Source organism: Grammomys surdaster, unplaced genomic scaffold (genome assembly GCF_004785775.1).
Source record: "Grammomys surdaster isolate TR1022 unplaced genomic scaffold, NIH_TR_1.0 99, whole genome shotgun sequence".
NCBI classification, from domain to species: Eukaryota; Metazoa; Chordata; class Mammalia; order Rodentia; family Muridae; genus Grammomys; species Grammomys surdaster.
The window spans coordinates 13650229-13676928 of NW_021604578.1; the positions used below are offsets into that span (position 1 = coordinate 13650229).

The 26700-nt window shown below is 38.9% G+C and overlaps 1 protein-coding gene across 1 annotated transcript in view; it reads left to right on the forward strand.

The window, feature by feature from the left end:
• The window catches only part of Rnf180 (ring finger protein 180), a 161953-nt gene extending 135253 nt beyond the window's left edge, over window positions 1-26700 (forward strand). The window contains exon 8 of the mRNA XM_028784036.1: window positions 25710-26700. Coding sequence (XP_028639869.1) covers window positions 25710-25909 — 200 coding nt within the window. The 3' untranslated portion in view covers window positions 25910-26700. The remainder of the gene's footprint in view (window positions 1-25709) is intronic.

Consider the following 26700-nt stretch of genomic DNA (forward strand, 5'->3'; position numbering starts at 1 on the left):
GAAAGAAAGAAAGAAAGAAAGAAAGAAAGAAAGAAAGAAAGAAAGAAAGAAAGGAAGAAAGAGAAAGAAAAGCAAACACAGATACATACATACATAATTTGGGGAGAATTGAAAGGCAACAGCAATAACTTCCTACCCATTAATGCTATGGCCCATCTCTTCCTATAATCTTCTTTTAATCCATTAGATGACTTCCTTATTTCCCTCTTCTGTAATCTGTTAGATGACTTCCTTATGTCACTCTTCTGTAATCAGACGACTTCCTCCTGAATGTCCACTTTGTTGGCTCCTCTATACTTGCTTTGTCATTGGTCTCTTCCCTACTTTTGAGCCTTTCATGCAGAAAATTGCCAAACTCCCCCCAGGCAATGCACCTCCTCACCAATAGGCCACACACTCTCCTTTCCTTTCAACTTCCTCCTGCCTCCTGTCCCCTTCTTGTCACTCAGCAAGCCCATTGTACTAGGTTTATTATTTACTTTTGTTTATAGTCTTATGTAAGGAATAGTACTTTCTCTTCATACACTCTTTTGTTGTTGTTGTTGTTGTTGTTGAACAGAAAGGGTGCTGTATTGCGTGTTTCCCTGGATGTTCTGAGCCACTTCAGTGTGTTTCCAATGTGTGACTCCTCGTTAGGCCTCTGTTAAAGTGTGCATCTGCCAAGTTCCATCAGTGTATTCACTCACTAGAATCTAGCACTCCTAGCCTGCTGCCACTGAAGAGTACACTTCACAGACTATTTTAGCATAAACCATGAGAGCATTTACTGATGTGTAGACTTGGGAGCAGGAGTCTAGATCACAGAGTTCAACTCTGCCTGTGCGAACAGTGCCGTCAGTCCTCCTGAATGGCCAGGATGATAGCTCTTGCTAGCATTTGGAAAAGTCCGGGACTGGGGTAAATGACAGCTGCTGGCAGAGGAGGCCTCAGTGGTTGCTTTTGTTTGCATTTTATAATTGCTAACAGTTTGAGAGCTGTTAAAGTTTGCCTCCATCCTTGGAGGACTCTTAAGAATATTTTGTTTATCTTTCTAATCAGGCTGCTACCTCCCTTGATTTTCCAGGGTTTTCTTATGCTGCTGCTGCTGCTGCTGCTGCTGCTGTTGCTGTTGTTGTTGTTGTTGTTGTTGTTCTACTCATTATCAGTTTTAATATTCTTCATTGCGTAGACACTACAAATATATTATCACATTTTGTCATTATATAAAAAGGTTGTACCTGTTACTCTTCATTGTAAGAATTCTTCAGTTTGATTTAAAAAAATAATGCACTACCCAGATTTGTAAAGGACCGTGTTAAATATTTATCACAAAGTGTAAGTGTGTTTGGAGCTTACAAAATTCCCTTTCGAGGAATACTGTCATCTCTTCTCTCTCCTCCTCTGCTAATAATGTTGCATGGAGTTTTAATTCTGAGACTTTTGTTTGTCCCTGCCTCATGAAACACACACACAGCTTATTAAGGAATGTGTTCATTTTTCCTATTTTCAAGTTTATTGCAATGAAATTATTTCTATATTTTAATATACCTCACTCTGTCTGGTAGCTATATATCTATAGCTAAAGCTGTCATCACATTATTTACAAATGCTTTTTTTGGTTCGTTTAGATTATCACTTCTTACTGCGTTATCGTGTCTTTACTTTGTCACTTATTGCCTTCTGCTTAACTCTCCCCTACTCCCGTGGGCCTTACTCTGCTTTTTGCTCTTTACTGAGATGATTCAGAAGGCATTAACTTTTAACCTTTTTACTCTATTATATTAAGGGCATAAATTTTCCTCTACTTTAATTTTTACCCTTCATTCCTAATTACTTTCACCTGAAATCACATGTACTTAATTGGAATTTTGTACAAAACAGGTTCATATTAGACAAGTTGGATGTGGTCTTATAGTTATACCACACAACTCTGTACCCTGTGCCCCCTGTGCTATGTTAGAAGGCTCCCTAAGAAGTTACAGTCCAGCTTCATTTCTGTATTTGGTTTAGAAAGAAGATGGGGTAGGAAGAGGGACCTTGTGAGAGAGAATAAACATTCCTACCTGTCAATCTAAATGTTAATGTTGCAGTGGGAAACTATAACATCTTTGTAAGTGTCCTAACCACGGCAACTCACAGCAACTATTTTGAACTCATGCAGCCATAGAATCAGGTCACATTTTCCATCGTTGGCACATGCCTTTGTAGCTTATGAAATAGTAGGTACTGAGCAAGCAGACATCTTTTTAATCACTTTCTTCTCTCAAGCATACACTTTGAGTATTTTTTATATATAACTGATAGTATTTCCTGAAAAAAATGGAAATAGTCCAGTAAAGTGTAAAACAAAGTTTGCTTTATCAAGTCCAGCTGCACATGGCTGATGGTCATAGATTCCCCCGTGAGGTACCTACCATTTCTAGGCAAAAGTGCCCCACCTTAACAATGTCCAACTGACAAAGTTTCAGTCATATTAAGCTAGTCCCCATGAAAACAGATATGTGTTTGAGGAAGAGATGTTCAAAATGATGCATGTACTTCTGTGTAACATACACACATATTTAGGCAAACAAAAGCTATCTGAAAATTTGTATTAAAATCTCCTCACCATAAAAAATACAAAGAAGCTCCATATTGAATTTTTACTAACTATACTTAAATGAAATAATTTTAAAACAACAAGTTAAAATTTAGGATCCTATGCCCTGATTTTATTGACCACAATAAAATGTTCACATAAAATGCAAATAAAATGTATGACAGATGTATCCATTTTTCAGGAAAGACTGGGGAACTGTGCTATTTGGTGATTAGTTGTTCTGAAGGTGTTAGATTGGATCTACAAGAACAAACATGTCCGAGGTAAAACAAAGAATACCCACACGGAAAGGATTGCTTGTCAGTAATAGAAAACAGCAGCATGCATGCTCGGTCAAAAAGCATGAGTTTAAACATAGGCTAGAAACCCCCATCTCAGAGGCACAGTTACCTTTACAGCTACTCCAAACAGCAGGAGCTTTATTCATGGGAACACTGTGGAGAAAAACCAGGAATCCCAAAGGCCCCTTCCTTTCCTTTCTATTCTGGTAGAATCTGGTTCTGTTCTTACCAGAATCACATACATTTTCCTTAGGAGTCAATACCACAGCAACACCCGCATCATCATATGCTACTTTAGAAACAAGTCAAGAGATGCATTCCCACTCTTATGTAAAATTCTGATAGGTTAGAGAGAGTGGGTAAAGTAGCTTGACAGTCGATGCATATACAGCCTCAGCTATCACACTTGGAGATAGACATCTAGACTTTGCTTGTCACACAGATGACAGCGAGGTCAGCACCTTTCAGAGGAAGCTGTTCCATTTTAACAACTCTACAGATGTAAGTCTGCATTGAATTGAAATCTGCTGCCTCACAGCTCGTCTGTCTTACTGCAGTGTTCTCCTATATGACTGCTCTTCCGTATACAGACCCATACAATAGCCCGAGGGTGTTCCTCTGGCTATTCCCAAGGATTTCAAGTGCCAATTTCAGAGATGTCAGAGAGGCAAAAATGATACCAGCTGGATACTGATAAACTAACTGTCCATGTGAGGCCTGGAAGTGGTAAATGAGTCATGATGCGTCCCTCATAAGAGATGTGAAGGGCTAGCTCACACTTATCCATGTTACTCCCATTCATTTTCAAAGTTCTCATTGTAATTCTGGTATTGAGCCATTGAATGCATGATCTGTGTATAAAGCTAAATAATTCAACTAGGCAGTGAATTAAAAATGAAAGCACCGTTTGTTTCTATCTTAAGCTTATAAGACATATGCATTTTAATATAATTGTGCATTTTATCTAAATATCTCTTCATAACTACTACTTTGAAATTTTCCAACAAGATTTTAGTCTCTTGACTCTTGTCCCCTTTTTCCTCCTTCCCTTCCCAGTTTGTCCACACTCAGCACACATAGTCACAAGTACTACACAGCACATGTGCTCACAGAATCTGTCCTTGCTCTGTTTTACATTTATAGAATTTGCTTGGATACCTGTGATGTTGGATATTGGTAGGAAATGCTGCCTGAATTCTAAAACAGTATATAATGCATATTTGCTTACTTGTGTGAATACTTCAAAAATATACACATTAACCACAAACCTCTGAAATTAGCACAGAAAAACAAATAATGGTGGGAAAAGTTAGTATTGACCGTGGCCCATGGTTCATAGTTCTAATACTATGACCTGAACTAATGCTTTCCGTAAGTTCCATGTAGAATCTCCACAACATGAAATGGTCAAATGTATAAAATTCTGATGATTGAACCTCTGATGAAGGAAAGCCAGAACAAACATGACTTCATCATATTCAGGCTCAAACAGTAACTGTTGATACCAATAAGCAATGTTATTTGGCTTAAAAAGAACTTCATAAGTATTCAGGTTTTCAAAAGATTTCCAGTATGAAACTGCCCTACTGCAGCAATGAAGGAGATGTGCACTGGGAAACATGCATGTTCTTGGAGGTGGGGCTTCAGTGAGCTGGTTGTGGATGATGGGACGACCTGACCTGTTCTGGGAGCATGTGCTGTATTTTATGTTGCAGTCATTGTGTGCAGAATATGTACATGTGTGGTTGTAGGAACTCAGTGCTGGCATGTGGAGACAAGCAAACAACAGAAAGTGCCCCGAGGGTACAGATGGGTCTCTGCTCTTGCTACCAATTATTCTGGGTGTTGTCTTAAGCTTTTACCAATAATTAGATGAATTATGAAGTGTTATGTAAATGTATGAGCCCTCTTATATGCTGTGGGCCTGGGACATGTCTGAGACGGGTGTGCCGTCTCCTACTCCAGCACTGGAAGAGCAGCGACCTCACATGTTCCACAGGAACAAGGATGGCACTGGTAGATGAGGCCTTATTAGAGACATGTGGGCCTAGCTTATGAACACAAAACCAATGACAACTACAAGCCCCAGGGAAGAGCATGGCAGAAGCCGAGCTTCTTGCTGCTGATAACAAACAGTAGAAACTTGTGTTTCTAAGTAGGATATGATTAGGGACAAGGATGTCAAGCCATCATTCTCAGTGCCAATGCTGAGAAAACAATAAATGCCAAAAATACACCTTCATAAACAATACACCAAAGAGCTGTGGGATTCATTATGGGTGGAAATTCTGGTACAATAAGAGATACCCCACATTGAGAGACACCCCCAAATTGAGAGACACCCCCACACTGAGAGATACCTACACCCACAGCAGAAAGGCCAAGGTTGTTGTTTTTAATGTGTACATCACTGTGTATATTTTATGTCTAGGAAATAACTGGAGATCGTTCTTGCCACAGGGTGAGAACTCTGTAGCAGTGACACAAGTCTTTGAGGGTTTTGATAACTCAATGGACTTTCTTCTTTGACTGGAAACCAGACATAAAGCCAGTTTCCTCACATCTGCTGAGAGCCAGGCCAGCTCTAGAAGCATGCTCAAAAGGCAAAGCAACTCTCTTCCAGTTTGACAATTTAGGAATCAAATCATCCCTAACCTACAACAAAAACACAGTATGAATCCTCCTTAAAGTTTCTCTATGTTGTCAACCTGTGAAGGATGAAAAAGTAAAGAGACACTTTTCCCCTGGAAAGCATGACCCTCAGATTAAAGGAGCTAACGGGCCCTAAGCTGTCATTCAAACATCTCTGAGACCTGTGCTCAGGAAGAGGTCAAGACACAAAAACAGAACATACAAAACAATAAAACAGAACCTACCTAAAGATTCCCTACTGTTCCATGGTTAGAAATAAAACCACATTAAAGCAGTGAAATCACTGTAAACTCGATGGAGGTCATGCCCGTGGGGTACGTGAAGTCAGGTGCCAACCAAGTCTAATGAAATGTCCTAACTTCAAGCCCCACTTTGCCTATTAACTTATGGACCAGTGGTGAGCAGTTACACTGCATCTACCTGACAAAAGAAAGGCACAATTGTCTCTGGAGAAAAATAATACTAATTTTGATCTCTGTGTGTCTCTATTACAATAAGTAAGACATGAAAGAGCTGGGAGAAAGCAACTAACAAAAGAGAAAGCACAAAATTAGAACTGATTCCTAGAGTCCACAGTTGTTGGGATTAGCCTACCAGCACTTTAAGATAACTACTGGGAAATTAACCCTTCCTTACACCATCTCCTGGTAGTTTGCCAGCATAATAAACACAAAGGGAAATGGGAACTATATCTATCCAGACTGTGTTCTCTAGTACTTTTAGAAAACACAGTGCTGTTCCTCTGGCTGTGTGCTTGCAGATGTATTGGTGTGGTGATGTTGGAGGTGTTAGGAGAATGGGCACAGGTAAAAAGGAATGTATCACAGATTTTATCTAGAAGGCTGCATGTCATTGACATTGCTGTTAACAGATTGGCTAAGGGCAAGATTTTTTGCAAAGAACACAAATGTGTGTTTTGAGAAAACTAAGAACTTGATATAAACTGAGGTAGCTTCCTAAGACACGTGTGTGTGTGTGTGTGTGTGTGTGTGTGTGTGTGTGTGTGTATGCCAAATACGTGCTAGGCTATAAATAAAGCACTGACCTCTCCCACCCAGAGAATCATATCTTGTGGGAGGATCAGTAGACTAAGACCCATAGCTACTAGAACTTGTTCTCATGAAAGTGTAAATAAATAAACACAAGACCTTTGTTCTAATTCATTAAGATGAAGAAACCTGTAGAAACAGGCTAGGTAAAAGAGAGGGGATTACTAATAGAGCAGGCTGGAGATGCTCCATGATGAAGAACACTCACGGGATGCTTTTGGGGAGGATCCTGACTTGGTCCCCAGCACCTACATGGCAACTCACAACCTTTTATAATTCAACTTCCAGGGAAGTTGAGGCTTCCTGGCTTCTGCAAGAACTACATGCATATGTGAGTGTGCACACACATGCACCCAACCACATACAAACACTCATACACACGAAATAAAAATAATCTTTTAAAAATTATACAATGAAGACTATAAAATTATAAAATAAGCATTCCATAACTGTGATACAAGTTTGTATTTAGAATGTAATGATTCAGGTTAATTTTGGTACATGATGTTTTCATTTATTGTTCAATTTTTTATATATAAAGTTTATGAAAACTGTATTAGGTTGAGTAACAATACGGATGGTACATAGTGTGTTGTTGATGTCCCTGAAGAGATGAGGCAGGAAACAGTATCCGACAAACTCAGTGTCAAAAATTTCCAAAACCTGATAAAAGGCATCAACATTTGTGGTTAAAACTCAGCAAGCCACAATGAAAGCCATACCCAGGGAAGGCATGGACAAGCTGCCAAAACAGACAGACAAGAGTCCCAAGAACGTTCAGGGAAAACAGTGTTACCCTGTAACAAAGTAGGGAAGGTGACTGACCCCTAAACAGAACCCATTGCCAGAAAACACTGGATAAGATCTTTAATGTGCTATGCCAAATGAGAACAAAAACATACCCGCTGACTGTTGAAGCTGAAGTGAGCACCATTTCAGGCACCCAGCAGGCCTGCGCTCACCTGCAGGGGGCGTCCACAGCAGTGGGAGCCACTTCAGCTGGAAGCAGGGGACTTCAGCAGGAGGGAGGAGGAAGCAGGAGGTGGGCTTAAGTATGTGCACATGTTCCCCCTTTAAATTCAGCTGCAGCAATATCCACTGAGCTGAAACACTGGAAACCAAACCTATATGGTGACAGCCAAGGCAGTCGGTGAAGTTAAACTGCTCGAATGATCTCATGAAAGAACCAATTCACCATACACTGTTGTGAACCAGATTTGCACATTTACTGCCTGTAGTGATACAAAGAAAAGGGAAGGTGAGCAAGTAGAGCTTTATAATCTATGAGAAATTTATATGTCCTCTCCCAAACTTGTAATTCCAGTCAATCAAGCAAGTCTGGGGTAAAAGGCATTCTACACCGTATCGGAACAGTATCCCCAGAACTATTACAAGGGAAGTCTGAGAAACTTTCTCAGCCAGTAGAGCTAAGGAGACACAATGACTAAATACAGTGTGCCATCTTAGCTAAAAGCACATAACTCTACACCAGCAGACACTAGACTAAAGACTATAACAATAACATGGTAATATGGGGCCATTAGTTGTGTCTTGTAGTGTCCAAGAAAGAGATATTACTAATAAGGAAAACCAAGTATGGACTAGGTGGGATCTCTGCACTATCTTGTGATCTTTTGTAAATTTGAAGCTGTTCAAAGTTTAATGTTCATTAAAAAGCACAGCTAATATGGAGAAACTGGCAATGCAATGTGATTAACCCATGGGAAAACAATGTAAAAAGGTGATGGAGACCAGGAACAGCAAATAAGAGTGTCAAATTCAAAGAGCCTACCAGGGTGATATTTATAAGACTATCTCAACAGAAAGGTACAAAAATATTGACTGTAGGAAAACAAAAGGAAAATATGTGCACATGTGTACAGACACACACACACACACACACACACACACACACACACACACACACAGAGCAATGTAAGGTTTTCCCCCAGGGAGAGGAATAGGTAATCTGATAGGCAGAATTCAATGGAATAAACTATGGCTTGGGCCTCTGTTCAACATCTGCCTCGGAGTAGCATGGCCTTCTGCTTTCCTCCTGTTTCTTATACTGAAGCAGATGCCTTTGTGTGCCCTCCGTGAGTCTAAATAAGCCTTCGAAAGCCAACCCTTGATTCTCATCTTTTTCTGCCCATCATGGATTTCAGCAATAGAATCCTCACGTCCGCTTTCTCCATGAAGCTGGATCAATTAAGAGGACTGGGAGCCTGGTATGTGGGCCTAGTTATACTCTTATTCTGCACATAGTCTACAGTGGAAGCAAGAACCCTCTTGCTTTTCATTTACCAAAAATCTTGCATCTGTAGGCCTGCTTCTGATTGTCTTTGCTTTAAAGCAATACTTGTGACTCACTGGGCTAGCAAGCAATTTTATAGGAAATGTAATACAGCCTATGAAGTATAGTATATAGGAGCCTAGGAACCTAATGGAGACTCATAAAGGATTATCTGAGTCTACCTGCCTTGTTTTCCAATAGTGAGAGCTGTGCCATCAAATATGCCCATCTCCAGAAGTCTGTGTGAAGGTGCTGCAGAGCATTGCAGAACTCCACACATATGGCCACTGTCCACTTTGTCTTTCCCTGAATACTTCTGTGTTAGCTCCTTGGTCCTGAGGACAACCTCCCCATTATGGAACGTAACTGTCTTTGACAGGGGTGCTCCCTGGCCCACATGCATTGTTATAGCACAAAGTATCATGATAACCTGAACCTTTCTACAAGGAGAAAGAAAAGCAAGAAAGAGCTACTCCCTAAAGAAACAAATAAAATCCTAAGAGAATTTTTACTAATGTTTTTTTTCTGGCAGGGTATGATTATATTTGTATAGTTAAGATACTTTTCAAATAGGATAAAATAATCAGCTTATAAGAAATCCTTAGGAAAAGGAAAATGTTGGTTTTGTCTCAGTCAATAGAGTGGACATTTGACTTAATAACATTGATAAGCAAAAGCTCCCAGGATGGAAAACCATCAGCTTTCATGCTCTTAAGCCAGAACCTCGGGAATTGGGCTTACCAAAACAAGACAAGTCAACTGAAATGAGATAAAACTTTTAATCTCATCTTAGAAAATTTTATACTTCTCAACTGCCTTTATTTGAAAAGTAAAATTTTTCTTTGTATGTTGTGTGTGCACACATGTGTGGACGCCGATCTCAAGGTCCCTTTTCTAGGAGCCATCCATCTTGTCCTTTTGAGACAGTATCTCTCACTAGGGCCTGAGCCTGGGGCTCATCCATTAGGCCAAGCCTGCTGGCCATCAAGCCGCCAGGAACTCACTGGTCTCTGCCTCCCCAGTGTGGAGTAACAGCACCATAACTAGTTCTCTACATGTGGAAAAGACTCAGGCCCTCATGTTCATGCCACAGCTTAACAACTGAACTGTCTCCCCAAACTTAGACATCCCATTCTTTGTCACATGAAGAAATTGAAAAGCTAAGGTTTTATTGTTTTCTTTGTTGGGAAGAAACCCTCTGATTATGTTTCTATTCTTTCATTACTTAGACTTTAAATGAATCCTAGTCCTTAGGCAAATCTCAGACCAATTAAGTAAAAAATCTCTGGAGATGAATCCCATCTTAGATTTCTGTTGCTGATGTAAAATAGCACGATCTAAAGCAACATTGGGAGGAAAAGTTTATTTCACATATACTTTCAGGTAACAGTCCATTGATGTGGGGAAGCCAGAGCAAAGACTCAAGCTGTCAGGAACTTGGAACCAGGAACCAATATGAGGCCATGGAAGGGTGCTGCTTATTGGCCCACTTCATGAATGGCTTGCTCAGCCTGCTTTCTTATACCACCCAAGACACTCACTGCCTGGAGTTAGCACTATCCCACAATTAGTGGATCCATGTCACATGAAACATTAATCAAGAAAGTGTCCCACAGGGTCACTTATCAGCCAGCTTATAAAGGCATTTTCTAAGTTGAGGTTTCCTCCTCTCTCTTGTATCAAGCTGAGAGAAAAAAAAAAAAAAACTAGCCGAGCAGGTCCCCAAGTCAGTATTATTTAAAGCTCCCTGAGTGATTTCTGTGTTCATGCAGGGCAGCAGGTTGGTATACACTGCTCTAAAAACAGGACTTGGGACTATGCGACAGAGTAGAATTGGAAAGTCTGAATGGAAAAAGACCTTGAAATATCCTTTTTGTTTTTTAATCCTCTGACTTTCAGATGGTATCATGTGAATTATTACAAAGAGTGAAATTAATCAGAGGGAATATGATGTTGTAAAGCAGTTAACAGTGGCTGATCTTACATGAAAATGTTAACTATATACTGGTATAGAAGCCTACTACAGTGGTACTTCATAGTCTGTGGAGTTTCTCATTTGTTTTGGTTAGAAATAGGAATTTAATTAAAAGTGCAGTACAATTTTGAGAGATCTACAATCTCCCAAATTACAGTTTAGCACATATACTGAAAACACCATGCTGGGAGAAAATTTTATGGTATTGGAGGACTGCTTATTACTATCAGCAATGCTGTGTCTACATCATTAATTGTACTTTTTCTTTTTTGCATAGAACACCATGTTTTGTGTATTTTTACATTTTAAAAATTCTTGCATTTTTATTAAATACAGTCTTTGATAGTTTAATACATGTGTGTAATGCATGGATGTAATATGTGTATGTAATAATTCTGGTCCCGTTTACTCCCTATCCCTCCCATATCTCTCTTACCCTTTGCAACCCTTCTGTCTCCCTGCAAATCTCTCTCCCACTTTGTGCATGACCCACTGACTTAAACCAGGGACATCCACATGAGTATGGGATGGAGCCCTCCACCGGGGCATAGGAGACTCACTAGGTGCTCTATCACTGAAAGCAACACGTCTTCCTCCAGCATGGATGGGTATGGATGGGTCTTCATCCATACCCAACAGGTCCCCATGATCTCCCAGCCCACCACCTTGACAGAGTGTTGGCAGCCCCTCACATCGAGTCTGCCCAGCAGCCCGCTGCTCTGAATTCATGGTTTCATTCACCGTGTCATGTCTGGAAGATAGCAGAAGAGGGGACAGAAAGATCTGTCTATGCTGAGCCAGATGATAGAGAGGAAGTCTGTGAAGTGCTGTCTGCACTACAAAGCAAAAATCAATAGGTCAGAACAAAGTGTCTTAATAAATGGCCATTAGGGTATTCACAAAAGAGAAAAAAAAGAGTACCCAAAAGTAACGGGGTCAAGGAAAGGGAGGCCTCACTTCTTCTCCCTTTGGAAATGTAAGATGTGCACACACCTAAAGACGGCTGCCCCTCCCAGAGTTCTGTGTGGCTAATGGAGCTGCCTCCATGACTTACCACAGGACACTTCCAGGTGCTTCCTTTGATTCTACAGTGCACCTGAAGCTGACTTATGGCCTAAAACAGAAAAATACTAAAGGAGAGGTGTACTCTCACAAATTTCAACAACTACTATGGTATGAGTTCATTAAATTTTATAGGGTAGTATGAACACATTTTAAAGTTCATAGTATACTTTCTCAGTGAAACTCGCAAACAACTAAACATGTTAAAACTTGAACTCTTTACCTTGCCGTATACCTTATGGTTTTCATCACTCAAACATGAAGTGTTAAGTGCAGAAAACCTTCACAGGTATTCTGGAAAGGAAATGGTTTTTATTAGCAAGGATTTTATTGTACATCATGCTTTAAGTTTTCTAGGATTGTACTGTAATAATGAATCCATTAAAAGTAATAAATATCACTATTTGTTTAAAAAATGGCTATCTTGGTAATATAAAAAAATGAAAGTACTGATACTGGTAAAAATACATGTTCTGCATTTCTGTTGTGCCAAAATATTTTAGAGGAGGACTAAGCAGAACCCAAGGTTACAGATAAATTATGGGTTTTCTGTTACAATTTGAAAATATTTACTTCATGTACCATTCTAACCAAAGAGAACATTAACATATTCCATTTAAGACACATTTTCTTTTGTTAATCTTTCTCATCTAAATAAGACTGTAATTTCTCAAAACATCCCAAAAAGATTTGAAATAACTTGAAATTTTGAATCCACTCTGAAATAGCTATTATCCTTTTTTAGTTATTTTAGCCCATATTTTTTATGTGGTAAGTCATCAGAGTTCATACACACCAAAAGAGAGCAGATAAGTAAAATCACTTTAAATGAAAATTACACACACACACATATACACATACACACACATATACACAAACACACACATACACACACACACACAAACACACACACACATACATGCACACACACGCATACAAACTGATAGCTCTATGTGTGGCTCTCAAGCTTCTGTTGATAATCTGGCTGTCAAGAGAGCACTGATGTTGAGAATGCTATGCCTGTAGAAAGAGGATATATATCAGGGAGCAATAATATTTTGACTCAAATTCTGACCAAAAAAAAAAGCATTCTCTCCAACCAGCAAAAATGTTGCATGATAAATTGAGTTGTCATTGAATTAGCAGAGTCTGACTGTTCTGAATATTTCTTGTTAGTTTAGAATTCAAAATATTAGCTAGTATCAGAAAATCATTGCATACATCAAAACAGGAGAAAATATATTCATTTTTTACTTTTACCCAGCTATCTAGATTATAAAGCTAAGTGTTACATGATAATCCTGGGGCGAGTTTATCTACCATCTTAATATTTTATATTTATAGATGTAGAATTACAGAAATTATTTTGATTCAAAATGGATCTCACTGCTTTGATGATGCCTTATATAAGCCATGATCTCCAAGATAGATTTGTCAGTAATAAGCTTTAGTTATAATTTAATACCCCCCCCATCAGCCATTTTCTGCTTACTGACTCCTCTAGTTGAAAAAATAGACTGTCCGACAACTGGCCACTCCAGTGTTTCCAGAGCTCTGCTTGTTCATCACTGCTTGTTCATCACCAGTGCTGCTAAGTTCCCAGTACTGCCAAACACTGGCACATCCAACCAAACGGAAATGCCCCTCCCCCAATCCATACCAACACTGTTGGGTGCAGCTGAGTCCACAGATAGATTAAAACGTAAAGTGTCACTCGTCCTTGAAAGGTCACAAGAAATTTTAAATAAGACAGATATGTCTGTATATGTCCTGTATATACAAACACAAAACTGGGGTTAAATACAAATTTGATTTGAAAAAAACAGTGTTTTGAATATTTTTGCATGAGATGTCATAGTACTGGTATCTTTCTTGTAGCTATATCCCAACTGAAGCTACCATTCAAAAGTAATCCATAGTAAGCTAGCCAGGCTTAAGCTTAAGACCTTTCTTGATTTTTAAAGTTTAAAGTGGAGCCTCTCTGATAGGTGAATAATTTACTGAAGGTTATAATGACCCGGAACATTCTATTCCAACATGCATGGGTATTTCCTGATAAACTAATTCATAGCATGGTACACTTTGGTGTAATTTGAATTGAGACCTTGGGCTAAGCTTCATGTCACAATTTCACCAATAAACTAAAAAGTTTAACATATAATTAAGTGGTTATAGGTGGAAAATTTGATAAGATCCACTTTATTCTGTATTCAGTATTAATCAGAGAAAGAAATAAGCAAGAAATTTCTGTTTCTCAGGGAAGAAAGTCATTACATTTCACTGTGTGGGGAAAGGTCCTCAAATCTGACTATGAAGTGGTTACATTAAAACCTTCTGAGTTGAAACTGTAACTAATGACTGAGTGTCTGCCTTACTGTGTGATGGCCCTAAATTCAATGCCCAGTATTTCAGAAGTACAAAAAGGAAAAAATAAATAATAGGCCCACCTATGCGGTATACTTAATAATGTTAAGTAAAACAAATAGAAAAAAGTTGGAGATATTTATCCAAATCCTATCAAGTAATCACACTAGTTAACACTAATCTCACTCTACAACCTTCTTGATGCTATGACCCTTTAATTCTGTTCCTCATGTTATGGTGACTCCAGCCATAAAATTACTTCATTTTTACTTCATAACTGTAATTTTTCTTCTGTTCTGAATAATAATGTAAACACATCTGTTTTCAGATGGCCTTATGCAACACCTGTGAAAGGGTTGTTCAACCCCCCCCCAAGGGGTCACAACCCACTAGTTGTGAACCATTGCACTAAATGATTTCATAATTTCTACTTCATTTTTAATAGAAAAAAATGTACTTCTGGCATTCATCATGTTTACCTTAGAAGCAAAAATAAAAATAAATTATAGCTAGCATATTGTGGTAAATTTTATACAGATCATAAAATCCTAGTTTGTATAGAAATGTAAACATAGTATCATGCTATGTTACCTAGTGGAATGAGAATTATATTACTCCAAAACTAAGGAAAATACTAAAATACATAGACCTACATATATTTCTGGTGTAATATAAAAGTTAAACATTTGGCCCTGCCACAAATTAATTCTTGATGCATTTCAAAAGATTGGAATTATCTAAGTATCTGCTTCAAGCACAATGGAAAACAGCTAAGAGAAAGAAACATTTGATTACAGAACAGGAAATAAAACTCTCTACATACAGATGACATAGAAAATATATATAGAAAGTCCTGGATAGTTAAAAACCTGCAAAAGGTAGTGAACAAATTTAGCAAGATCAGTTGTAACTGGGTGTGGTAGCCCAAGCCTGTAATCCCAGCACTCAGGAAATAGAGAAAGGCAGGAGGATTATGGGTTTCTGGTTAGTCTTTTATACTGTGAGGTTTGAGAATGCAAAAAGGTTATTGAAAAGGCTATTCATACAGTGGTATCTAAAATAATAAAATGCCTGAAAATTATAAGATTGCTGAAAGATATTAACAATACAAATTAATGAAAATTGTATGGATTAAACATGCTAATGTAATATATAAGTACTACCTCAAAGCTAATTACAGTCTCAATTCAATGTGTATCAGAATATTAACAGCTATTCTTTAAGAACTAAAAAGTTTACAAATTCTTACCACAATTTAAGGACTCCTGAATAAATGAAGAGGAGAAAGGTCTTAAGCTGGTTAGATGGCTTGTGAAACAAAAGTACATAGTGCCAAGCCTGATGACCTCAATTCAAAGTTAAGTTCCCTGAACCTACATGGTAGGAGGAGAGAACCAGTCCCCAAAACTTGTCTTCTGACTTCAGTGAATGTGCTCGACCTTGTGGGTGCACACAAGTACACACAAAATAAATAAACAAATAAATAAATAGGAAGAAACTTTAAGTAAAGAAATATAGTGTTAGCAGTTTCAAAACTTACTATAGTAAAAATTACATGCAACAAAACATTATAATAGAAATGGTTTCTATAGAAAAAAATAAAAAATAAAACTTACTATAGAGGTATAGTAATTGAAACAGAATGGTATGTTTATAAATAAAGATAAATACATTAGTGGAGAGAGAATTTGAAAACATAACATATATCTATAGACGGTTGGTTTTGACTGGATGCTAAATCCATTCAACAATGAATAACTTTTTCAGAAAAGTATGCAAAATAATACAACCAATCACCTATGTTATATTACATTAAAGAAAATGAGCTATGCATTGTTTCTGAACTACCACCAATAACATAAGTGTAAACAATTACTGTGTGTCCATTAAAAATATAGTATTAAACATTAACTTCAAACAGGGCAACGACCTGAGAGTAAGGTGTAAACACTATATGGTTCTGCAAATAAAACATGAGGCTGAAGCTCTAAGATCAGGAGACTCTTTAGATATACACCAAAAGAACGAGCAACAAAAGATAAAATAAGTAAACTGTACTTCAGTACAATTAGAATTCTGTATAGATCACATTTATCAAGAAAATAATAAAGGCAGTATGAGAAAATATTTGCACACCCCACAAGCATTTACTATCCATGATATATAAGGAAACATAACTCAGTAACAAGAAGGTAAAAAAAAAATCGTTTTTGAAATAGGTCAAGGATTTGAATCGACACGTTTCCTAAAGAGCCATGCAAGTGGCTAACGTATATTTAAAGCTTCTCAACATCATGTATTAGTATGGAATTAATTCTGGAATTTGAAGCTACAAGATGATTTGGGCATGGTAGGATGGCAACATCAGTTATCAAAGAAAATAAGAAATCCTGGCATGGGGAAATTGAAATTCTTGTACTTGCTAGCAGAGTATAAAATGGTGCAACTCACCATGAAAATAATTTGGAAGATCGCAGAAGGCTGAATATAGAGTCACCATATGACTCTACAGTTCTATTCCTGCATATATGTAACCAAAAGAATTCAAACAGGGGCCAAAACAAGGTAGCTGTGTGACAGTGTTCATTATCCCATTATCCTCAATGGCAAAATGGTAGTAAGAAACCAAGTATCCCTTTGCAGTTTAATGGATAAACAAAATGTAGTGTGTACACAGAACAGAGAGGAAGCAAACCCATGACAGTCCACACCGCAGTGTGGACACAAATCCCATGATCCCATCGATATATCTGAAATAAGTGAACTCATAGAAACCGACCATAGATCAGAGATTAGCAGTGTCCAGGAAAGGGGGAAAGGAAGCTACTGCTTGTTGACTATGATTCTGTTTGAGGGTTATGGACACTGGTTGTAATGATGTGCACAGCCTTAGGCATCTCATTAATGCCATTGACTGAATTGGTCTGTCAAAGATAGTTAATAACAAGTCTGTATAGTGTGTGTGTGTGTGTGTGTGTGTGTGTGTGTGTATGGGGTGTGTGTGTGTGTGTGTGTGTAATTTTAGTATAGTACTTCTCATTTTGTTATAGATCCAAACCATTTTACTGCATAGTTCAACATCCAACGTGGCAAAATGATAAGATCAAAAAAGTCTAGGTGTGCTAGAGCGATAAATAATCACATTTTACCTTCTATATAAAAGGTCAACTTCTCCAGAATACCTTTAACTCTGGGGACTTGGAGATGAAGATGAGGATGACATTTGAAATGCAATTGCCCTAACTTTCCAAGTATATTAAGCGAGCAAGTCTATACCTATTTGTGACTATAAATACTTCACTCCACCTCCACTAAGCCCTACTTCTATCAGTCAACCTTCCACACACAGAACTCCTTACGTAATGTGAGAGCTGCAGAGCGGTGAGACCCTTCCCTGGCCCATCACACATGACAAACAGGGCATGTCTCCTTCTGAGTACTAGTCCCAGGGCTCTGTAAAGAGCTTTTCCATGAGAATTATAAAATACCTCTTCAGTTTAGTCATAGTAAGATTCAAGCACTGCAGAAATACATTTGAAAGGCTTGATTTGAGACAGGCTTCAGTGAGATGCTAATGGCCTCCCCTGTTCTCTGAGGCTTGTGCTCATGGGCAGGCACTCACCCATTCACACAACAAATACAGAAAGTCACCGAGACCACATTGTAGGCTGCTGACACTGCAAGAATCCCTCGAAAGGAGCTCTTTAAATCCTTGACAGAAAAGATGAAATGGAACCATATTTTGTAGGGGAAAAAGGTCACACAGCCTTGTTATGTAAGATATGAGAGTCATCATTCAGAAGCAAAATTCTTTTTACAAAATAGAATTTTAGAAGAAACAGTCACTTAGGCTTCTAGAAACTTAATAGTTTGTATACTCCTTCCAAACCTAACAACAACTTACAAATGTTTTAAATGGGTCTCTCTTGCTCCTTGATTTCACTGAAGTTCATTTCATTAAGATTGTTTTTCTCATAAAATAAAACCAGTCAGATTCTGGTACGTTAGTTCATATTATTTGTTAGGATTCATATTAACACCAAAATACCACTCTCTGGGCTGCAGGCTGCTGTGCTGTCAGCGGTTAGGACAGCCTAACAGCCTCTGTCTGTCATGTGACTGGCTGCTGTGGTAGAAGAAGAGACCCCCTGCAGGATCTAAAACTGATAAAAAAAAACTTATCCATCTAGAAGCACACATTTGTTCTTTGCAGTCATTTTAAAAGTCAAGTGTCATAGTCGTGCCTGGCTTCCAGTGGCAAAGAAATAAAAATAACCCCTGTACTCAGAACAAGACTAGAATATTCGTGAAGGATCCAAAGTGAAGCCTAGCCATGAGAAGTTTAGTTCAGTTTATTTGAATATATATAACAGGATAATATTAATTAGTACAAATATGACTCAAGACTAGAAAATATGATATTAAATCAACTGGTGTTAGATTTTTCCAAAATCTCAGCACAGAAGAGGAGGTATGAAGTCGTACCCCAACACAAGAAGCTATTTGTAGCTGCCAGCTGCCAGGAGAGGAGACATCAGTTTTCTTTGCTGCGGTGACAATGGGTACGTCAGCCACACTCGAGTGCAGGTCTTGTGCTCAGGAGTGGTTAGCCAACACAGCCAGTCACCATGTTGTTGTTTGATGAGAGAGAAATAATATTAGCTAGATAGGGAGTGAGGTGGGGAGAAACCAAGGAAGAGTTGGGGGAAGAAAAATAATATGATCAAACTATGTTAGATGAAATTATTATCAAAGAATACATTAAAACATTATTTTAGCAAAAAGAGAAAGCTTTATCTCTGCACCTAGGCAGACTATAGACTCAAGTAGTTTTATGGGATACATTTACTAAACGTTCAAGGATTCTAATTTTATGCAAACTGTTCCCGCAGCTAAAAATTGATTACAAGTTTTCAAGTGTCAGAACTGTTAACCCTTAAGAGTTAACCCATGTACAAGTTAACAAGTTATTTAGCCAGTTTCATGAATATATGTGAAGTACACAAGACTTCTGGGTAGTGAGATTAGCCAGAGTGGCAGCCTTTGTGAGGGATACCTGAGCCTCCTGTCCACAGGATAGCTCACAAAAGAGCAGACATTGTTTGCATATGTCACGGGATGAGAGACATGGGACAATACTGAGCTTGTGAACCTGTCCTTAGTAACAAGCACTAAGTGTTATGTGTTCCAAAACTGTGCAAACCCACTCTCTGTCTAACAGGAACATGTTATCTTGCACAACTATTTACTATATAAATATCATTGGAGGGACAGGCCAGAATGCAGACAGTATCTCTGCTTTCAAAATATGTTGACACACAACGATAGATAGAGAAACCTCAGTTGACCGCAAACATATTCTATGAAAGCTGTAAAGATGTGATACACTAACCAGGCAAAACCAGGAAAGCATTATCAGCAGGCCTGTTTCCTCTTTAGCATGAAGAAATGCCAAATGAAATAGTAACAGTGTGAGCCTTTAACAGTCAGGATAGTATTGATACTGTGTAGAAAGACATGATTTAAAAATAAAAACATGGGGGGGGGAATTTATCGCTTGACTAGACTTTGAAGTATTATCCAACATTAAGAACTAGAGAGTATTATGGAAAGAAAACCAGCCATACACAGAAAGACAGAATACCATGTTTTCTTTCCTAGGGTTATTCTGTTTTAATTTTTATATATAGAGGATATGAGTAATGGAACAAGAAAAGGACCATGAGAGGAGAAAAAAAATCTTAAGGCAGGGGAGATGGCTCTGTGGATTTATAAAGCACTTGGTACATAAGTGTAAGAATCAGAGTTCTGATCCCCAACACCCAACTGTGTCCACAGTGCTTGGGGTGAGGGCAGGATCCCAGGAACAAATAGGATAGCTGACTACCCTGATAACCCTGATCTGCTTGGTGAGAGACCTTGACTCAGTCAGTGAAATAGAGTCATCAGGGAAGGCACTCAACGGTGACCTTAGGGTTCCACAGTGTGCAAGGCACTCGTGTGCCTACACACAGACAGGCAGGCACTCACACATATACTGTAACAGTTAAAAAGAAGTCTCAACTGAGAGAAGCAAAAAAGCAGGCGATAGAATGTGTGCAACAGGAAAACAGAGAGGACTGTTGGTGGGAGGGAGGGAACCAGGGAGAGGTTCATAACCTGGGGCATAGGGTAAGGCACACAGTGGGAAGACTGATAAGAACATCGAATGAAAACTGCATAACATAACCCATTTATAATACATACTAACTTTAAATACATTAAAAATCTATTCCACATGAGAGAAATTGAAAAATCTAGCTGAGTTCATCTCATTATCAGATTAGGGTGGGGCAGGGACTGTGTAGACATCCAAATAGACACAGAGATGTTATTTTGAGTTGATCGAGTATACATAATATTGGAGCCCTGGAGTCGATGGCTAAAGCCATGACTCCATCTTGTTTACACTTTAATACAGCATAGCTGAAATACATACATACATCGGACCCTAGTATAAACCATGTATCAGGATCAAGTAATTCTCAACCATGGTTGCACATAGAAGTTTACGTTGCTTATGAAAGTGAACTCCAGATTCAGAATCCCCTTGTTCCACTGACACCAATCCAGACGTATTTCTAGAGAGACAGGGTCATAGATATTAAAGTATGTGTGTTTTCATCACCATGCATTTAGAGACACTGACTCCTAGGTGATGTCGTTTATATGGGGGCAAAGCATGGTTCCTGAAACAGAAAAGACTTGTAGCTATTACAGTGGTTAGTGGCCCTCAGAAGCCAATCTCTATCAAATGAAATCCTTAGCCTGCTATTTAATTCATCTTGCTAAGGAAAAACTAAGGTTTTAAATTTAAATTAATGTAATTTACTGATTAAATTGATTTAAAATAAATCAAACTTATATCCTCTGAGGACGATAATTTCTAAGAAATTCCCAGTGTTCGAGACTGAACTTCTTTATGGAAGGCACCATATCAAAATATCTTTAGATCTTTGCTAAATTATAATTTATATACTCTTCATAAGATGTAAATAAATTGGTTTTACCATGTGATGTTCTGGCAGTCTTGTTAAGGTCAGTAACTGACTTAGAAATCAACGAATCTGAAGAAAAATAGAAACCATTTGAGCTAAGAATAGTGAGATTTCTGATTCAGAAAAAAATAATATGCAAAAGGCAATGCAGGTTCCTCCTCTGTTAGACCCATGAGTCTGTGTTTACTGAATGTTCTTTGTGGACCAGCCCTATGCTGCTGTTCATATGTGTTAGTTCATTTCATCCTCATACTGGACATGGCATTTATATTTGTGTAGCCATCATTGTCTAGTGGAGACTGCATTCAACATGGAGGTTTATATTCTAACATTTTCTAAGACAATGGCATAGTTACTCCTCTGGAATAACAGTATCTGTGAAGTGCTTTTTACACCAACTTTGATTCAGAAATGGCCTCAGAAATGGCCATTTAGAAATTTCAATGAAGGAGCTAGGGAAAGGACTGAAGGAGCTGAAGGGGTTTACAACCCCACAGGAAGAACAACAATATCAACCACCAGACCCCCTGGAGCTCCCAGGGACTAAACCACCAACCAAAGAATACACATGGAGGGACCCATGGCTCCAGCTGCATTTGTAGCAGAAGATGGCCTTATCTGGCATCATTGGGAGGAAAGGCCCTTGGTCCTATGAAGGCTCCATGCCCCAGTGTAGGGGAATGCCAGGGTGGTGAGGTGGAGGTAGGTAGGTGGATGGGTGAGTGGGTGGGTGGGGGAGCACCCTCATAGAACCAGGAGGGGTAGGGAGCTTGCAGAGGGGAAACCAGGAAAGGGGATAATATTTGAAATGTAAATAAAGAAAAAAACTAAAAATAAGAGAGAGAGAAAGAAGTTCTAAAGCTTGTTGTAAATTCCCACTCACTCTCCCCTTGATTAAAAAACATTAAAAGAAAATGAATTGAGCCAGCCAGTGGTCACTATCCAGTTCACACATAAAAACTGTCTCATCTAATCTGGTGCCTTGCATTGTGTCTCCCCCACTGTCTCCTCCTGCTCCCTTCCACAGATGCAGGATGTAGGCACACAGGTGCATGGTAACGCTGATAGGCTGAAAAGGCGGAAGATACTGTCACAGCACACAGGTCAGCTGAGGCTGCCTGGGAGAGTAGCACGTGGGCCACTACCCATCATGCATCAGTTCTTGTCCTGTGTCCACTCCTGCTCATGTTTTCTTGCGTTAATATCACTAGTGCAATGCATATTAATGATGTTAGTTATTTGATCCACGTACTTAAGCTTTGACTCATTTGCTTGGAATCTGAATAATGCGCAGGCCTATACAGCATCCTTCTGGACCAAGGTAAAGAACCCACATCTTTAATACTAACAATAATTTCTAAATAGCCGTGTTACTTGACCTCTAGCCTGCATGGGTGAAGACGCTTGAGAGAGGTAATATAAACTACTTTGAGACTTTCTCTTGGTGCACTTGGATAATATTTGAGAGTGAGAATGTGTGCCCCACCTCTTCTTTCTCCTACAGTACTGACTTCAGCTTTGAAAACAGAAAGTCTGCTGAGACTGACATTCTCTTATCTCATGATAAGGCCCACAGATTGAGTGCACAGCAGTCCAGCTCATCTGAATGAAAAAAGATAACACTTATGTGCTTACCCCAAAAAACAGAAAGATTAAATTTAAAAAAACTTTTACGTCTATGAGAACAGTGCATTTTGACCAACCCCTCATAGATACACCCCCACATCCCTAGTGATTCAGCTTCTTGACTGTTTTTTTTATTTAATTTATTTTACTGGTTATTTTATTTACATTTCAAATGTTGGGCCCCTTCCTGATTTCCCCTTCTCAAGACCCCAAACCCAACCCCCCCTTTACCTCTATGAGGGTGCTCCTTCACCCACTCACCCACTCCTGCCTTACTGCCCTAACATTCCCTTTATGCTGGGGCATCAAGCATCCACAGGACCAAGGGCCTCCCCTCCCATTGATGTCAGATAAGACCATCCTCTGCTACATATGTATCTGGAGCCATGGACCCATCCATGTGTACTCTTTGGTTGGTGGGTAAGTCCCTGGGAGCTCTGGGTGGTCCGGTTAGTCGATATTGTTGTTCTCCCTGTGGAGTTGCAATCCCCTTCAGCTTCTTCAGTCCTAACTCTTCCATTGGGGTCCCCAGGCTCAGTCCAATGTTTGGCTGTGAGTATCTGCACCTGTATTGGCCAAGTATTGGCAGAGCCTCTCAGGGGACGGCTATATCAGGCTCCTGTCAGAAAGTGCTTCTTGGCATCTGCCATAGTGTCTGGGTTTGATGTCTTTGGATGGGATGGATCCCTAGGTGACACAGTCTCTGGATGGCCTTTCCTTCAGTCTCTGCTCCATTTTTTGACCCTGCATTTCCTCTTGGTTAATTTTTTTCTCTTAAGGCTATCAAGTCCAGTGTGTTTGCCCAGATAACTTTGGGACAGGGCCTACTCCTGGAGCATTGTTGAACTCTAAGGATCACCACACTTAAGGAAGATTGGCTGTCTCTCTCCTAGCACTTCCTAGGTGCTGCTAGCTGCTGGGATAGGAAAAAAATATTTTTATAATATGTAATGAGGCTTTACACCAGAGTGTGCACATGGTATGTGATGTTAGGGAAGGAAAAGCTAGAAGTCTGACAATCCAGAAAGGCTGACTTCATTACTTTGTTCCTTTTCCACAGGTTGCAGTACATTGAAGGTGACACATTCACAAAAGGACTTAAGCAGAGTCCTATAAATAAGCCCGTTTGATTGCTAACAATGCAAAAAAAAACCCAACCAACCAAACAAAAAAAGACATCATCCTAATTAAGTTCCTTGTAGTCTACAAAAGTTAATAATTAAAATTATCAAATGAAATGATTGAAGGTCAGATAAAGGTGATTACAAATTGTCTAAAACCTGCCCGAATCTCACTCTAAAGCATACCCTATTTTCCCTTTAACTGGTCCTTTGCGTTTTCAGCCTACATACTACAAATAAGTATATAGCTTAACACAAACAGCAAGCAAGAACTGTTCTCGATTAAAGAGGTTAGGCTTTAAATAGCCATGCCAAGAGCCAGGTGAATTCACCCTTGCTGTCTGAATTAGCAGCCAAATCTGGAGCAGGCCACTTCACATACTCAGATGCTACAGACGATGAAGCAGAATTTGCTTTGAGCTGAAGCCTCATCTGACCTTGACCACCCGTCACTAGCAAGTGCCAGAATATTTTTTTCCATTCAGTCAAATAGTATATTTTACTGCCTTCTCTTACAGTAATTACATGATAAGCAAATAAATAAGTATGCAGCAGCTAAGCAAAAATAAAGTTAATAGTGAGGTATAGATCTTTTAAAATGTTCTCTTTTCTTGTAAGCTTAAATATTACATATTGGCTGTTTGGAGTTTGCTTCTCAGTTGCTATGGTAAATAGTGTAAACAGAAGCAACCTGAGGAAGGAAAAGGCTTATTCGGCTTACGGGTTACAGTCCATCACCCAGGAAAGCCATCGGGAAGCTGAAGGCTGGAACTGGAGCACAGCTCGTGGATGAGCACTGTGTACTCCTCCCTCTGGCTGGCTCAGCTGCCTTTTTGATAAAGCTCAGACCCACCCACTGTGTGCTGGACTTTCCCACATCAATTGTCAATTAAGAAAATACCTCAGAGTGATGGCTACAGACTAATTGATCTAGGTGATTTCTCAATTGATCTTCCCTCTCTACAGGCATGCCAAGCTGCAAGTTAGCCATCACACTGGCCAACCAACAAAAGCACGTTTGTTGGTCAAGTTGTACTAAGGCACCAGATACTTAGCTAGTAAATAAACCCAGAATTGCCTGAGATGTGGCATTTCTCAGAAATGTATCAAGGGATTATACTGTTTTCTCCACCAGCCAATCCCCTAAGAGGGCCCATACTTTGAAGAATATGAAAATTAAAGCTAATATTCTTTGTAGAGTACCAATTTGTTTATCCAACTTACTCAGGGCTAAAGCACAAAAAACATTCTCAAAGAACTTTGCTCAAATAAAATCATGAAGGTGGAAAGTACAAAAGTCAGTTGGTATTCCAGGGTTACAAACAGTACTTCCAGCAGCAGTTGTGGTTACTGAGGCTTAAATTTAGAAAAATTTGTATGTGATAATAATCTTGACAAATTATGTCAGATGATGCCAATAAGAAGTTTCCAACACAATGTTATGAATAATGTGGTCCAGGTCGCTGAGCCAAGTGTGTCTGCTGCCCTGCCCTTTATACCCCAAACTGGGACTTCTCACAATTGATCATTATTGAAAAAGCAACTGTCAGACACCACCCAAGATAGCCAAGATGGGCTTTGTCAAGCACTGAGATACTACTGTAGCTTTTTAAATAATCAACTGCCTGAGTTTAGTGAGCTGGAAAGTGATTTTCCTCCGCTATCTCCCAGGATTCCACAGGCGTGCAGCCCCAGTGACTCGGAGGCAGTTCCCACACGGTGCCCACAGGATGGACTATCTGCACTTTGAGGACGACAGCCGGGGATGGTGGTTTGACATGGATATGGTGATCATCTATATTTATTCAGTGAACTGGGTCATTGGATTCGTTGTTTTCTGCTTTCTTTGCTATTTTTTCTTTCCGTTTTAGGAATCAGCACACTCCACAATAATTGAACAATCATAAATGTAAACAACAATGGCTTGAACATTTTGAAAGTGTGCTTCAAAGTTTTTATAATGTTGCATTATAAAAATTGTTAGTGTTTATATAAAGCTTGAGGATAATGGATTTATTTATTAATTTCTTTCCTGTAACAACCTAAACTTTATTCAAGAGCTGATTTGCCAGCCATTAGAAACAGTGCACTATTAATTCCATACTTTTTACTTTAGGACTTGGGGCTCTAATTTTACAATGTCATTTTTATACTTACTATGATTGTAAAGACTGAGGTTTTACCTCCATTTAAAAATAGTAAAAAAAATATGAGATGAATAATTTGGATGTATACCATCATTGTTACTAAGATGCTTAGTCAAGCACTATGTATTCTTAGGCAAATGATGTGCATTAAAGATAGACCATATTCTCTGGGAACTAATCAAGCAGGGTATATTACATTTTGATTTCTGAATATCTCTACTTCTGTCTCCTGTTACCAAAAATTTGACTATCCTTTTGTAAAGACTTCATAGCTTTGGTGCAACATTTTTAACTATTGTAAGAACAAACTATTACATGCAGTATGACTAACACCCAATAGCTATGTTAGAGAGCCATATTAACACTTTCCAATTTAAGAATGAATCACTTGAGGAATAACAAATCTGACTTTTAGTAACCTAACTGATCAATGCATGTCCAAACTGTAATTAACCTGGTGATTCATTTAACTAGAAGGTTGTCAATGTCCAATAAAGAGTGGCTTTTACATTTTT